A 16299-nucleotide genomic window follows, 5' to 3' on the forward strand; every position below is an offset into this window, starting at 1 on the left:
GCCTCAGAATATTGACTGAGGCTGCAAACTTCTACCTATATACCTAGGAATAACCACTTTTCATTTCAGTGGGGCATAAGCTGATGTAAAATCCATAAGAATCTCGTGTGAATTAAAAGAATACTGTAGAAGCTCCCATTTCTCAATAGGGAAATGAATATACCGGTAAATGTATTGAAGTGTGTGTGTGTGTGTGTGTGTGTGTGTGTGTGTGTGATAGCCCTTTTGAACAGCTGATTTTGATAGACTTTATCTGAACAGGAGTGTTACTGAGAATGCATTAAAAAAACTTGTTCTGAACCTAAATGCTCATATGGTTTCATTTCCTGGTCTTAGGCTAAAATTTGTTTCACAATGATGGCATATAATATGAAGTATAGAATTCTGTGAATTACAACCACCATCTCTGCCTCATGAGTAAGGAAGGGGTCATTACAGGAGAGAGCTCAGAAACTTTTTAAACGTTAGGGAAAGACTTCAGATGTTTCAGGGAAAGACCCCAGGGGTTCCAATGTTCCTATGGGCACCACATTAGCAACCCCTGGTCTAGATACCATTGGCCTTAATAGAATGGAGAACTTGGACAAAAAAACAAATTGCATTTCTATAGGAACAAATGTCAGGTTCTGCACTTAGGCAGGAAATACCAGCTGTACAAATATAAGATGGAGAACACCTGGATTGCCAGTGCTATGTCTGAAAAGGATCAAGGAGTCAACAGAAGTATAGTGCCAGAATCAAAAGAAGTAATAGAACAGCTCTATTCTGCCATGCTCAAACCACACCTGGAGTACTGTGTTCAGTTATGTTCAGGATATTGACAAGCTGCAACATATGCGGAGGAGGGTGACACGTATTATCAAGGGTCTGGAAGCCAAACCTTATGAGGGAACATTGAGGGGGTTGGGTATGTTTAGCTATGAAAATAGAAGACTGAGGTGATGTAGGATAGCCATTTTCAAATATATCAACGGCTGTCACCAGGAAATCGGAGCAAGCTTGTTTTCTCTTGCTCCAGAGGGTAGGACCAGAACCAATAGATTCAAGTTGCAAGATAGGAGATTCTGTGTAAACATCAGGAAGAACTTGCTGATTATAAAAATTGTTCAGCAATAGAATGGACTGGGAGTTAACTCTACTGAAGTCGATATGATTAACTACTGTGTTGATATGTAAAAGGATATATCAGTTCCTTCTGATATTGTTTGCAACTCTTCTTCTAGGGTGGTGCCTAAGGGTTACCAGCACATCTTGACCTTGGCATTTGCTGTAAAGGAGATCAATGAAGACCCTCACATCCTACCCAATATCACCTTGGGCTTTCACTTATATGACAGCTATAACAATGCAAGAAACACATATTTTGCGACACTGCTGCTTTTATCCAGGGTGGAGAAATTTGTTCCTAACTATATATGTGATGTTGAAAATAATCTGGCTGGGGTCATAGGAGGACTTGATTCTGAAATCTCCTTTTATATGGCAACTGTTTTGGATATCTATAAGATTGCGCAGGTAGGGCACCCATGTACAATATCTCTCTTAGCTTGCATAGAGAAAGAGGCTGAATTCACAACACTAGCTCAGGGTGTATCACCAGCTCAGGGCAAGGGTGAAATTGTAAGCAGAACCATATGCACGACCTTCAGATCCTTGGGAAATAAAGGTGGTACAGAATTAATATAACATAAAATAACCTAAATGAGGGGAAAGAAATTCTGCAGTAGCAGAAAAAAATATGTCGCCCCCTCAATCTCTTACACACATCTCAAGGAAATCCCAAAGGCCAATGATAGGAGACTGGGTTTCTTCATCACCAGCCATGACACCATACCCAATATGTGAATGTTTAGGGGGAAAGACTTTCAAATTAAAAACACTCTGAAGGTATGACAAATTGCAGATATAATCCACTTATGCAGGAGAACAGTGACAGTACTGAGAAACTGGTCCCAAAGTGAAATAATTGTTCATAAATAATGTCTGAGATGTTTTGAAATAGAAGAGGCAGAAATGGTAGTTCTGCTGTGTGTTGGGGTATGAGCATTGTGAAGATGAAAGAACCTAGAGAGAAGAAATGTGCATTCAACCCAAGTTGCGATTCTGACATGGCTACAGTAAATAATGTCCAATGCAGGGGTAGGCAATCCTCTGTTTGGGGTCCCTATACTCAGTTTTGTCCATCATAGAAGACGCTGCCAAATTCTGCAGGGTATAAAAATAAAAATAAAATTGGAACATTGCCCCTCTCTGGTCAACAGAACAAATGCTTAACAAACTGGAATGGGAGATGACCCCAATTTTCAGGCCATCTGCATGTGTGTCTTTAGTATAAATGAGAAAGGAATGCAACACCTGGTGGGTGGCAAAGGGCATATCTGACTAGCAGGATTCATCACATAATGTATATGAATAGTTTGAAAGAACTCTGCAAATATTACTTTGCCTCTTCTCTTCCTCCATTGCCTCTTTAGCTCATTTATGGCTCTGCTCCAGTGATGAATGATAAAAGCCCAGGGCTTCCCTTCTACCAGATGGCAGCCTCGGAAGCCCTTCAGTATGAGGGAATTCTCTCTTTGCTTCTGCATTTCAGGTGGACATGGATTGGAGTCATTGCAACGGACAATGACAATGGAGAAAGATTTGTGCAAACCATTTCCCCAATGTTTACCAAGAGTGGTGTCTGCTTTGAATTCATAGAAAGAATCCCCACTTTTAGTTTTATTTCTGAAATTCCAGGCATGCTAACACAGGGGGCAACAATAAACGAGAAAATCTTTAGCAGCAAAGCTAACGTAGTGGTTGCCTCTGGAGAATCTTACTCCATGGCAACTTTGAGAGTGTTTTCATACTTTTCAGAACATGATGACAAGACAAAGAATGTAGAAAGTAAAGTATGGATAATATCAGCCCAGGTTGAGTTTGCTTCATTTGTCTTTCAAAGGAACTGGGATGCAGGAATATTCAGTGGTGCTATAGCCTTTGAAATTCACATTAGAAACCCACCAGGATTTCATCAGTATGTTCTGCACAGAAACCCTTCCAGCACAGATGGGGACGGTTTTATCAGGGACTTCTGGCAACAGGCCTTTGAATGTGTATTCCCAGATAACACTACAGACAAGGTGGAGGGGAATATTTGCACCGGAGAAGAGAAGCTGGAGAGCCTTCCTGGTTCACTTTTTGAAATGAGCACGACAGGCCACAGTTTCAGCATCCACAGTGCTGTCTACGCCATGGCCCATGCTTTACATGCCATGTCCACATCCAGACTCAGACATAGAAGAATGGCATACAAAAAGAAAGGGAAGAATCTGAATCAACAGTTTTGGCAGGTAAAGGCTGAACATCCTCAACTGCGAAAGCCCTGTTACTTCCTGACACTCTATGGGTTCCCAAAATCCTATCAGCTTGCTCTTTCCTCTCAGAGTTCAAACATTTGCGCAAGTGTATTAGGAAGAAAACCCAGAACTGAATTTAGAATTCTGCTGACAGAGTAGGAGGTGGCACGGATATGGTGGTATCCTAGATAATTCCCCACATATTGTGCTGCTGGCAAATAGCAGCAGACCCTATACAAAAGGGACATGGTGGTTGTGTCTTTCTGTGAGTAGGTACCGCCCTGTGTTTCAGGATAAAGTATTTGTATGATGGAAGCTTTGCAGCCAAATGAGATTCATATATAGCAGGCACGTCCAACAGGTAGATCATGACCTACCAGTAGCTCACTGGCCGTCTGTTGAAGATCACAGGTAGATCAGTGGCTCCCCTCCAATGAAGCTCAACAACTTTGGCTTCCCTAACAAAAGCTCAACATTTTTGGCCTGATCTGCCAAAAATGGTCCTTCCTCCCCCTCTAGAAATGCTCAACAACTTTGACCTGAACCCCCAAAAGGGGGTAGATCACTGCCAGTTTTTAATTCTGTGAGTAGATTGCAGTCTCATGGGAGTTGGCCACCCCTGATATATAGGAAGCAGTGGTAATGGTTGGGAGAGATGTTCAGCATTCCCTCTATCCCGTATCAACCAAATCCTCACTTAGAACAGGTGGTTGCGCACCACTGCCATGTCTTCTGAGATTTTTCTGGGAGACCAGGGAGGGGGACAAACTTCTCTACTCATACATATTTAACTTGTGGGCATTCAGAGGGAGAAGGGTTGTAAGAAAGATTGAGAGAGATGCATGTATATGAAAGAAAATGGGTTGGCTCTCTCCATGCTTAGACCTGAATCCACTGACAATTGACTAAATCACCCCCACTATTTTTTGTAGGCTATTCTCATAGGGAAGCTTCACCATGCATTAGACTGCAGTCTTTTCCAAACCCCTGTCTTTTCTGTTTTCAATCTAGCTCCATCACTTTCTGAGAAGCATCTCATTTAACAATACAGCTGGAGATGTGGTCTTCATCAACCAGAATGGGGAGGCAGCATCTAGCTTGGATATTAACAACTGGATCATATTCACCAACCAAAGTTTTCACAGAGTGAGAGTTGGGAGGATAGATCCTCAGGCTCCACCAGACCAATCATTCATCCTTGATGCAGATGCCATAACATGGCACAGTTGGTTTAACCAGGTAGGGTTGCATTTTTTGCTAATTCAAAAGAGATTCAGTATTGAATAAAGACTCTCCTCCCTGGAAGAGAGGGGAGTGGTTGTGGGCGGAAGCCCGAGCACCTCCCCTAGCAGGGGGCGTTTGCCCCCTGCCTCCTCCTCTCACCTGGCTGGTGCCCACGCCCCTCGGCAGGCACCCAACCAGGTGCCTCCAAGGGGGCGTGTACAGCAGCCTTTTGCTGCGGCACCAGCCTCTCCTCGGCCTCATTCTTCTCCGCTGTCCCGTCGCGAGTCATCAGCTAGGAGTCATCACAGTCATCACAGGGAAGAGCCACGAGGTTTGGAGTCGGGGGGGTCTGTGTGTGTGGAGGCTGCCTGGTTCCTGGCTTGCCTTTTAACTTTAGGAGGCTTGCGAGCGCTCATTGCTTTATTGCTTTTAAAAACCCAGGCATCCAGGTTTGCCTTGCTGTGTCTTTTCCGTGTAAAAACCTACATTTAACCTTCTATTTCCCCCCACTCCTGGTGCTTGATTTGTTTGTGTGGTCTGAGTGTGAATTGCCTTTCTTAAGCTGCAGCTTGTTCCCTTGCCCAGCACGTGCCCCCTGCAAGGTCTGAGTGACCCACCCTCCACTCCCTTTGAGCTCAGGGTCTTAGTCATTGGCCTTGCTATGGACCTTAGGTTGGTCGCCCTGGTTGTCCAGGGGGCCTGGTAGGAATTTTTCCATTTGGCATTAGGCTTTTTGGTTTTTTCGCCTACCTCGTAGCAATCGTCACAACTTTTGTGGTATTGGTGGGTAGGTTAGGCATTGGAATAATGTGTTGTGGTGTGTCGAAGGGCTAGGTGTGGCCATCGCCTATGCCTTCAATTTTTGGGTATTCCGTTAAAGGAATCTGGCGGTCGTGTACTCTGTCCGATGCCTGCTTGGCGGGGGGAGATGGCACGACCCTCGGTGACATCAGGGGTGAGCCTATAGTTGGATTAGCATCAACAGGCTCCACCTACTGGTGAATAAACCCACTTGTTTTAGACATCCAATGCCTAAGCCAATACCTTTTCACTGCTGTAATCAATAAAGTTGTGGCCTTTTCTTGCCCATTAACCTTATATCACGTGTCCTTGCGTATTCATTTCACACTGCGGGGGTCGGGTCCTCGAACCACAAGCAATCATTATCCACCGGCAGGTCTTCTCACTGCCTTTAGAGCTGCAAGTTACTGAGCTGTGTATGATCAAAGCATCCAGCTACCAGATTAAGAGCCAAAAGATTACTGCTAGAAGCCACGCAAGGAATGAAGGCAAATATTTTATTAAGGAGGTTACAAAACTATATTTTAACTATGAAATGAAGTTAAGCAAGGCTAAGAGTATAAATATGGCTTCGGGGAATCCTACTTCAGACGAAAATAGCAAAAGTTCAGTTGTCTCAGCCTAATTCCAACCATTAACAGTCCCCACTGCAAGCTGCATCCATGCAAATGTGATTTTGCATCACACAATCATTCATTTGAATGTCGGTCATTCAGCCAATTAGAGCCTCTGGTTACATTTCTCCACCACAAGAGGGTATGCATGCTCACAGAGATGAGAGTAAATGTGTGAAGAGTAAGAGACAGAGCATTAGGAATAGATGAATCAATTTATAAAAAGATAGATCTCAAAATCTGTTTTCAAAGGTATATTTTTTTTCTTAACATGCTGAGAATTGTATTACAACATTCCAAGAATTCTCATAGGCATTGCATTGCTTCAATCCAGTTCATGTATTTGTCCAGAATATTTTTAATGGAATTCAAAAAGATTGAATTTAACAACAACAACAACAACAAACAATACCCCCACCTGGGTGGGTTTTCCTAGCCACTCTGGGTGGCACATTCAAAACTCTTCCTTAGGCAGCATCTAATGGGTCCACTGGCACCAAAATCAGTTCTAGAGCTGTCTACCTAGTGGACAACATACTCAAAAGTAACAATTATAACAAAATTAACAAGGAAACTTCAAAGTGTACCTTAATGGACAGAGCAATCTTTGCAGAACAGATGGGGTACTGCACATACCAGAGCAATGTCAAGGGAATATCACATAACTTCAAAAATTACTATTACTAATACCAGAAGAAGCAATTGCTGTCTGTATAGCCATTACATATTACAGTGGTACCTCGGGTTACAAACACTTCAGGTAAAAAACGCTTCAGCTTACAGATTCCACTAACCTGGAACTAGTACCTTTAAGGGTACTACTTTACTTTACTTCAAGATGAGAACAGAAATCTAGTGGCAGCAGTGAGAGGCCCCATTAGCTAAAGTGGTCCTCAAGTTAAGAATGGTTTCTGGTTAAGAACGGACCTCTGGAATGAATGACATTCTTAACCAGAGGTACCATTGTACTGAAATGCTGTGTCAGTTTAGTAAAGTAGAGAAAGGCCCGATTACTTAAAGGATTCCAAACTCATTGTTCTCTTGCTGATCCTTCTGTTCTTTCATTTACGGAATAGACTCAGCCTCTTTCTGTCTGTACTAAGAGATGTATTCCAGGATCCAGCAAGAAAGTGAAGGAGGGGCAGCCACCTTGCTGCTACGATTGCATCGCATGTGCTGAGGGGAAGATTGCAAACCAGGATGGTAGGAAAAATAAATAGATTAAATAGATCCAGACACAGTACTTAGGATTGACAGGTGTTGTAAGGATGGCTGAGTTAAATGTTCAGAGGTGGAGATGATCTACTGTGTGTGTGATCCTGCCTCTTTGTGATCATTGCTCTTCAGATAGTCTAAATATGCTAATCAAATGAGTATGACAATGATTTGACAGGAGCCGGGTGGTATGTGGTTCAACTTAAATCTACAAGGGGCCTTGTCACTCCTTCTGACTTACACAGACTGCACCTAGGCTAGTGTAATGATACGTTCCAATATCATGAGGAACCATTTACAGACCAATAGCTCTGAACCAATTAAATTCAACAATACCAGACTACAGAGCATCAGACAGTATTAAACATGTGTTTTCATTTGAACAGAGCTCTTTTCTTCTCAGACAGAGAGTCAACATTTCAGGGAGCTGATGTAATATGAGCTAAAGGTCATTTCCTTATTTTTTCCAGATATGAATGACTGTTATAAATGCCCAGACAAAGAATATCCAAGCAAAAACCAGGATACATGTCTACCCAAGGATATCAGCTTCTTGTCTTATGAAGAACCTTTGGGCATCAGTTTAGCCTGCTTCTCTCTTTCTCTTTCCTTGATCACAGCTCTGGTACTAGGTACATTTATGAAACACCACGACACACCCATTGTCATTGCAAACAACCGAAACCTCACCTACACTCTCCTCATCTCTCTCCTGCTCTGCTTCCTGTGTGCATTGCTTTTCATTGGCCGACCTGAGAACATGACGTGCCTCCTCCGACAAACAGCTTTTGGCATCATCTTCTCAACTGCTGTTTCTTGTGTCCTGGCAAAAACTTTCACGGTAGTTTTGGCCTTCATAGCTACGAAGCCAGAATCCAGGATGAGGAAATGGGTGGGGAAAGAACTAGGCCACTCCATTCTCCTTTCCTGCTCCATAGTCCAAGTAGGCATATGTACTGTGTGGCTGTCAACCTCTCCCCCATACCCAGATGTGGACATGCACTCAATGACAGAAGAAATTATACTAGAATGCAATGAAGGATCTGTGACAATGTTTTACTGTGTCCTCATCTACATGAGCTGCCTGGCAACTGTCAGTTTTGCTGTGGCTTTCCTCGCCAGGAAGTTACCAGACAGTTTCAATGAAGCCAAGTTTATCACTTTCAGCATGTTGGTCTTCTGCAGTGTTTGGCTCTCCTTTATTCCCTCCTATCTGAGCACTAAAGGAAAATATATGGTAGCTGTGGAGATCTTCTCCATCTTAGCCTCTGGTGTTGGGTTGCTGGGCTGCATCTTTTCTCCCAAATGTTATATAATCATTCTGAGGCCTGAGCTGAACAATAGGGAACAGCTAATAAGGAAGAAAAATTAAAGAAATAATAACCTGTCCTTTGTTGTATCTTGTGCTTTTTTCTTTGTGTACACTAGAATATTTGCAAATACATGTTCAGCAGCTGCCTTATATGGTTTTTTCTAGACGTGGTAATTAATGATTGCCCATCATAAATATTGACTATTGAATTCACTCCGGAGAAAAGTGTGAGCAGGGGATTAACCTCTGATGCTCTGAAAAAGCTGCCTTAATGCTGTATTGTTTTTAACACTGGATTGGAAGCTGCCCAGAGTGGCTGGGGAAACTCAGCCAGTTGGGCAGGGTATAAATAGGTAAAGGTAAAGGTACCCCTTATGGAATGTTGTGGCTGTCAGCTCCCAGGAATCCAGACAAAGTTAAGTGACATGATTGGTTTGCAAAAGCCTCCCTTTTGTAATTATCTCTGAGGTGGCTATAATTTATGACTGAGAGTAGTTTTTCTCTTTGCTGGTGGAAATTTACATTCTGTGATTGAGCTGCTTTCTGGCTATTAATAGAAGGGAAAGGAAGTTGATCATTAATGGGCTGAAGGCAGAATAAAATGTATGCTCTAATCAAAAATGTTTTAAACAGGCTCCCAGTTCCGGCTGCCTTGATGGAGACAGCTCCCACGACAATGGGAGATCGTTGGCAAAGATGAAACAAGGATGATTGAGCGCAATTATCCTTTCAAACTCCCCCGTGAAACGGGGGAAGCAGGCTTCACTCACGGATCATCTGGGTACCTGGCTCATGCTCCAGCATGGAATGTGAGAGGCAGGGAGGCACTGAGTGCAAAAGCACTTTGCCTGTCAGTCTCCCTCCTATGACGCCATTAAGAAGCAGAGTTTCTTCTGTTCATTAGAGATTATTTGGGACTAATGTACAGACGTGTGTGGGAAAAGATGGGATAAGATCACAAACTGCCGAATTGTAACAACTACAAGGTCGTTAAGATTTGATTTAGAAAAAAGACTTCTTTCAATGCAAACAACGGTATGTGGGGGTGGGGGGACCCTATGGATTCTTTCTATTTCTTTTGTTACATAAATGACTTGGCAAACCCACCCAGGAGAACTTGGAGATGTGCCAGGGCTTTGGCGGGGTGCCACGCTACTCCTTTTCCTAGACTGAAAAGAAATAGCAAAGAGCAGTGACGGAGCTTTGCAACTACATCCAGAGGTGTTGAAAGAAGAAGAAGAAGAGATTTCTTTAGAACGACATCAAGACCACAATGCCACAAGGCATGATGGGGATCAGGAATAACCAAGATAGGCATAACATTTGGCAAGGACAAAAGGGAATGATTTGGTTAAAATAAATACCACACACAGGAAGAATAAAGGAGAGCTTCACTTGCGGATTCATAAATTATTAAATGTGTCAACTCGAATTGAAGTTTAAAACATTGTAGCTTTTGTATAAGGGATTATGAGGCCAGAGGAACATTACCTGGCTGTTGTTTTATTGTTTCAATATGCTGTAAACCGCTTTGAGATTCTTATTAAAAATATAAAGCGGTATAGAAATAAATAAATAAATAAATAAATAAATAAATAAATAAATAATAATAAAAAGAAACCTAAGAGAAATATTGAGAAATATTGACAAATCCTCCCAATCTTAAAACACACACACAGGGAAAGAGAAATCAGTAAGGAGTTGCAAGGATTGGGGGTCAGATTTAGCCAAAGCACAAATCCTGAACTGGACAAATTTGAATTAGTTAGAAACAGTCCCAGATTTGGTCTGGCCTGCAGGAGTGATCTGGGGCTGTTGGGGCATGGTCTTGGTAGCTCATATATGGCTCTTCCCCAGTCATGAATAAAAAGTCTCAAGGAGTTTTCTTCCAAAAGATGTTCCCAAATGGGGACCATCAATATAGAGGAATTATCCAGTTACTGCTGCATTTCCAGTGGACATGGATTGGAGTGGTTTCTCAAGATGGGGAAAATACAGAAGGTTTTATAGACAATGTACTTCCAATGTTTTCCCAGAGTGGCATCTGCTTTGACTTCATAGAAACATTCCCAAAGCTAACATCTTCCAGTGGTACCACTGACATGGTGTGGGAGGGCTTTCACTGTGTCAGTGTTATTATGGGAAGCACTATGAATGTTGTGGTTGTACATGGAGAAATTCAGACGATGATGGTATTGAAAATGGTGCCCCAGATTTTAAAATTTGAGCATATACCAATGAGGACCAAGGGTAAAATCTGGTTCCTGACAGCCCAGATGGATATCACATCATTTCCATTCCAAAGAAATTGGGACATAAGTTTCCTTCATGGTTCTCTGTCCCTTGGAATTCACTCAGTGAATCTGTTAGCTTTCCAGAAGTTCCTTCAGATCAAGAACCCAAGCACAGAAAAAGAAGATGGTTTTATCAAGGACTTCTGGGAAATGTCATTTAACTGTCCATTCCCCAGCTCTGTGACAGATAATATAGGTGGGCAAATCTGCACTGGGGGAGAGGAGATGGAGGCACTTCCTGTGTCTGTTTTTGAAATGAGAATGACAGCTCATAGCTACACCATCTACAATGCAGTCTATGCGGTGGCACATGCTTTGCACATCAGACATTCATCCCAATTCAAGCTCAGGGGAATGACAAAGGAAGTAAGATGGGAGCTTCCAAATCCACAACCGTGGCAGGTAATGTCCTGAAGATACTTCCATATGTTTTGGTGGGGAACAAATGGATGAGTTTCTCAAGTTTCCATGAGTTTAACATAAACTTATTCTCAGAGAAAAACTTTACAATAAATCTAGCCTTTGTTTCCTCCCCCCCTCTGCTGCAAGTCTCTCCGTAGTTTGTTAAAGAATTTCTTACCATCCCTTCACCTGTGGACCTGTGCACTTTTGGGGGAAGGAGTTTCATAACTTGGTGCTGCTCTGAATCTTTTGCCTTCAAAGTATGTACCATCAGTTTCAGAGCAACATGCTCTGGCACCAGCAGTGGTGAACAGTCAGAGGCGTGGCTGTTGCGGGCCACGGAGGCGTAGTGCATGTCGCAGTGTGTGTGCAATGTGTTTTGTGGGGCGTGGCGCACAGCGCACATCCCAGGGGTGTGTGGCGAGCGGTGCACGTTCCTGGGGGCGGCACAGATGGCACCTGGGGCAGCCTGCTGCCCCCGCCCCACCTTCGTCCTCAAGTGGGTACCATACCACTGAGCCAAAGCTCTTCCCAAGGTGCCTTACTGGTTAAGTATCTCCTTCTGCAGTGGTACCTCGGGTTAAGTACTTAATTCGTTCCAGAGGTCCGTTCTTAACCTGAAACTGTTCTTAACCTGAAGCACCACTTTAGCTAATGGGGCCTCCTGCTGCCGCCGCGCCGCCGGAGCAAGATTTCTGTTCTCATCCTGAAGCAAAGTTCTTAACCCGAGGCACTGTTTCTGGGTTAGCGGAGTCTGTAACCTGAAGCCTATGTAACCCGAGGTACCACTGTATTCTCATTAGCTTTGCCAATATCACAAGCAGCAACAGCATCAGAATTGCTAATCTATAATCAATTAAAAACAGCAAATCACAATGCATAAAAGTGTTCCTGAACTCCTCTCTTTCCTGCTGCTGCTGCTGCCCTCAAAGTCATGTTCTGGGAAAGACTCCCAGGGCTGGATGGTGATAGTGCTGCAGATGTAGACAATATTCCTTGATGTTTTAAGTTTTAAGTGACCTTTTACTTTTTCTAACTAGCTTGCAAAAAGCTTTCATGGAATCATAATCCCGTGCCTTGGTTATACTTTCACCCTGTTTATGATAACATAGTTTGAGCTTTTATATGTATCTTCCATCTTATTTTCATTATTTAGCTCCATCAGATTCTCAAAAGTATTTCATTTAACAACAGTGCTGGAGAAAAGGTGCGTTTTGACGCAAATGGTGAATTAATTGCTGGCTTTGACATTATAAACTGGCTCATGTTTCCAAACCAGTCCTTTCTTAGAGTCAAAGTTGGGAAGATAGACTCCCTGGGTATCCAGGAAAAACCATTCACCATTCATGAGGATGTCATTGTATGGCCCAACCCATTTAACCAGGTGGGTTCTCTGAATCTTTCAGGGTTCATTCCATCACTTGTCCCATAGTTGTTTCTCAGCATTCTGTAAATTTATTGACCCAATTCAAACTATGGCTTTCAATCTGAACATTCACATTGTAGTTGAATAATAATGTGCCAATTAATGTTCATTCTGGAGGTGGCGGGGGAGACTTTGGCAATTCTACTCACCACTGAATTCCTTGTGTTCTAACTATATGCAAAATGTATATATGTATGTATCCCCAAAATGTAACCCTCTCATAATTTGAGTGTGGACTTCATACATATCAATGAAACAGGTGAAGACACACTTCTTCCAGGATGCTTTGACTTTTGTAATTAAATTATTTTTGATTAAAATAATCATTTTAAGTGTTTGAGTCACACAGTTACAGTTTTGTTATATTTATAAGATTATTTAGGTTCAACATATCTTGCCTCTTTCCATACATAAGCTTTTAATTCCCTCTTGGTACTTCTGCCACCCTCAGAAACCTGGGGGATGGTAGTCTAGGAAAGGGAATTATCTGTGGCAGTTCCCAAAATATGTCCCCTTCCCCACAGTGGGATGTCAAACAACCTCATTTATAGTTACTATGGATTGGTGAAAATGCACCGCTTTACCCTGGCCACTGTTAACAATTTTTGAGTCAAACCATTTCTATTGTTCGACGCACATTCCTTTGTTTTGTTTTTAAATATTTTATTGATTTTAATGACTTTTTATGTTTTGATTTAATAACATATATATGGACTATATATGTTGCTCACTGTTTTGTTGGCCTTTGTTTGCGCTGGGCTCCCGCGGCTTGCAAGAGAGTTGCCTGTTCTGTGGGCTGGGGTCAGGGGAAGCTCGGGCTTCCCCCGCTCCAGCTCCGCGCCTGGGGGGAAAATATTTTTTCCCCTTTATTTCCCCCCCAAAAAACTAGGTGTGCCTTATGGGACGGTGCGTCCTATAGGGCGAAAAATATGGTAAATAAACCATACCATAATATGAGCCAAGGACTCAAGTTCTAAAAGCCCACTGCATTTGTAATACTTTCTAGTGTTCGCAATATTTCCTAAAACATTATATTTTAATATTTATGGACAGACTCGGCCCATTTCTATATGTAATGATCATTGCGGTTCAGGTTATAGTCGGACCAAGAAGGAAGGGAAGCCATTTTGTTGCTATGATTGCGTTCCATGTCCAGAAGGAAAGATTTCCAACCAGGAAGGTAAGAGGTTAAAAAATGCACACAGATTCACGCTTAAAATGAGCTGAGTAACAGCTGCAGAATCAGAAAGTGTGGAACCACCCATTCGGGTCAGCGGTTATTCTATTGAATTCCATCAAAATACTGAAGTAGTTAACAAAGTGCACAAGTATTTGCATTATTCCACAGAAATGACATTGAGTCAGAAATGATAAAATGTGGGGGGGGGGGAGCGGTGTGGCCTTGTCTTTGTGAGCCGAGCCAACAGAGAATTTGGCAAGTCAAATAAAAAAGAGGGATATAAAGCAAAAAGACTGTGGAAGCCTTCCGACCACCTCTGACTCTCTTTAAAGGTAAAGGTACCCCTGCCCGTACAGGCCAGTCTTGACAGACTCTAGGGTTGTGCGCTCATCTCACTCTATAGGCTGGGAGCCAGTGCTGTCCGCAGACACTTCCGGGTCACGTGGCCAGCGTGACATCGCTGCTCTGGTGAGCCAGCGCAGCACACGGAACACCGTTTACCTTCCCGCTAGTAAGTGGTCCCTATTTATCTACTTGCACCCGAAGGTGCTTTCGAACTGCTAGGTTGGCAGGCGCTGGGACCGAACGACAGGAGCGCACCCCGCCGCAGGGATTCGAACCGCCGACCTCTCGATCGGCAAGTCCTAGGTGCTGAGGCTTTAACCCACAGCGCCACCTGCGTCTCTTTAAGAGCGTGTAATTAATATCTTCCTTCCTTCCTTCCTTCCTTCCTTCCTTCCTTCCTTCCTTCCTTCCTTCCTTCCTTCCTTCCTTTCTTTCCTTCTTTCCTTCTTTCCTTCTTTCCTTCTTTCCTTCTTTCTTCAGACATGGATGATTGTTTTCAATGTCCAGAAGATCAGTATCCAAACATTGGCCAGGATAAATGTCTTCCAAAAGATAGAAGCTTCCTGTCTCACGGTGAACCTCTGGGGATCAGTTTGGTCACGGTAGCTCTTTTATTGACTTTCACTACAACTTTGGTGCTTAGGATCTTCATCAAGCACAGAGAGACTCCTATCGTGAAAGCCAACAATCGGACCCTCACCTATGTTCTCCTCATACCCCTCATTCTCTCCTTCCTTTGTCCTTTACTTTTCATTGGCCAGCCCACAAAAATAACCTGCCTCCTTCGACAAACTGCTTTTGGAGTCATCTTCTCAGTAGCAGTGTCTTGCATCTTAGCAAAAACAACTATAGTGGTTCTAGCTTTCATGGCTACCAAGCCAGGCTCCAGAATGAGGAGATGGGTGGGGAAACATCTGGCCATCTCCATTGTTCTTTTCAGTTTCCTCATTCAAATGATGATGTGTAGTGCCTGGCTGATAGTTGCTCCCCCACTCCCTGATTTAGACAAGCACTCGGTGACTAAAGAAATTGTACTGCAATGTAATGAAGGATCAGTCACCATGTTCTACTGTGTCCTAGGCTTCATGGGAATGCTGGCCATGGTCAGTTTCACTGTGGCTTTCCTAGTTAGGAAGTTACCAGACAGTTTTAATGAAGCCAAGTTCATCACCTTCAGCAGGTTGGTCTTTTGCAGTGTGTGGCTGTCCTTTGTTCCTACCTACCTGAGTACCAAGGGAAAGTACATGGCGGCTGTGGAGATCTTTTCTATTTTGGCCTCTAGTTTTGGGTTACTGGGCTGCATCTTTTCCCCCAAATGTTATATCATTTTCGTGAGGTCAGAGTTAAACAGCAGGGGACAGTTTATCATAAGAAAGAAATAAAGCATGACCAAGTGTATTTGATGTGGCATATAATAGATGGACTAGAGCAGACCATGTAGCTCTTCTCCCTGGACTTTCCTCTTACACAGTACTGTTATTAAGGGAAGCAGTGTCTCGTGTAACCTAGACTCATAGAGCTGGAAGGGACCCCAATTCCAAGATGCGGACTAATGTTTTGGAAGCCCAATTGGTTACAAGGTCTTCTTTAATGAGCTTCTAACTTCTAACTTCATCAATACACCACTGGTCTTTTATTATCTAATGAAAGGGTAATAAAAATAACAGTTCTGAATAGGTGACAAACACATTTTCTTCAGCAATTCCAGAGGGAATTCTTAGTATTGGGTGAATAACTACATTCCTGCTTGATAATTAACAGGGCTATAATTTGAGTCTGATTTTGGATACTCCCAGATTGCGTCGTTTTGGGAAAATAAACTACCATTTAAACAAGACAATTTTAACTCAGAAAAGGTGGTTTCTGCATAGAACAGTTGCCTTTGTATTGAGAATGGTGGTTTTAGTGGTCTTGCTTCTGGAACTGTTTTCATACAAAGTATGTCAGGCTCATATAGCAGAATGCAGGCTTCAAGATCCACACCGTCCACTTCACATGTATCATCAGCCAGGAGAGTTCCTCATTGGTGGCATTGTTTCCCATGGTGGTTTCATCTCCTCTCCAGCAACATTCACTGAGGAACCCCCACCAGCACTGCCTGAAGAGCTTGTGTAAGAACTAAGTCAGTCATTCATTACAGTATAG

At 42.9% G+C, this 16299-nt stretch overlaps 2 protein-coding genes across 2 annotated transcripts; both read left to right on the top strand.

Annotated features, from left to right (window-relative positions):
- Nucleotides 1-665: 665 nt before the first annotated feature.
- LOC114583303 (vomeronasal type-2 receptor 26-like) lies at nt 666-8567 on the top strand. Its single transcript, XM_077918089.1, has 6 exons — nt 666-790; nt 1224-1515; nt 2475-3335; nt 4353-4580; nt 7057-7183; nt 7666-8567. The coding sequence occupies exons 1-6, from the start codon at nt 666-668 to the stop codon at nt 8565-8567; spliced, it is 2535 nt and encodes an 844-aa protein (XP_077774215.1).
- A 1799-nt stretch (nt 8568-10366) lies between these two features.
- LOC114593287 (vomeronasal type-2 receptor 26-like) lies at nt 10367-15536 on the top strand. Its single transcript, XM_077918090.1, has 4 exons — nt 10367-11203; nt 12360-12587; nt 13683-13809; nt 14635-15536. Exons 1-4 carry the CDS (start codon nt 10367-10369, stop codon nt 15534-15536), a joined length of 2094 nt encoding a protein of 697 aa, XP_077774216.1.
- Nucleotides 15537-16299: the final 763 nt, after the last annotated feature.

Source organism: Podarcis muralis, chromosome 13, assembly GCF_964188315.1.
Source record: "Podarcis muralis chromosome 13, rPodMur119.hap1.1, whole genome shotgun sequence".
Lineage (NCBI taxonomy): Eukaryota > Metazoa > Chordata > Lepidosauria > Squamata > Lacertidae > Podarcis > Podarcis muralis.

Coding starts and splice junctions, on each gene's coding strand:
- LOC114583303 (XM_077918089.1), top strand. CDS start 666: ATGGAGAACACCTGGATTGCCAGTGCTATGTCTGAAAAGGATCAAGGA. Junction 791..1,223: donor ATGCTCAAACCACACCTGGA/GTACTGTGTTCA, acceptor CTCTTCTTCTAG/GGTGGTGCCTAAGGGTTACC. Junction 4,581..7,056: donor GGCACAGTTGGTTTAACCAG/GTAGGGTTGCAT, acceptor TTTACGGAATAG/ACTCAGCCTCTTTCTGTCTG.
- LOC114593287 (XM_077918090.1), top strand. CDS start 10,367: ATGAATAAAAAGTCTCAAGGAGTTTTCTTCCAAAAGATGTTCCCAAAT. Junction 11,204..12,359: donor CAAATCCACAACCGTGGCAG/GTAATGTCCTGA, acceptor TTCATTATTTAG/CTCCATCAGATTCTCAAAAG. Junction 12,588..13,682: donor GGCCCAACCCATTTAACCAG/GTGGGTTCTCTG, acceptor ATTTATGGACAG/ACTCGGCCCATTTCTATATG.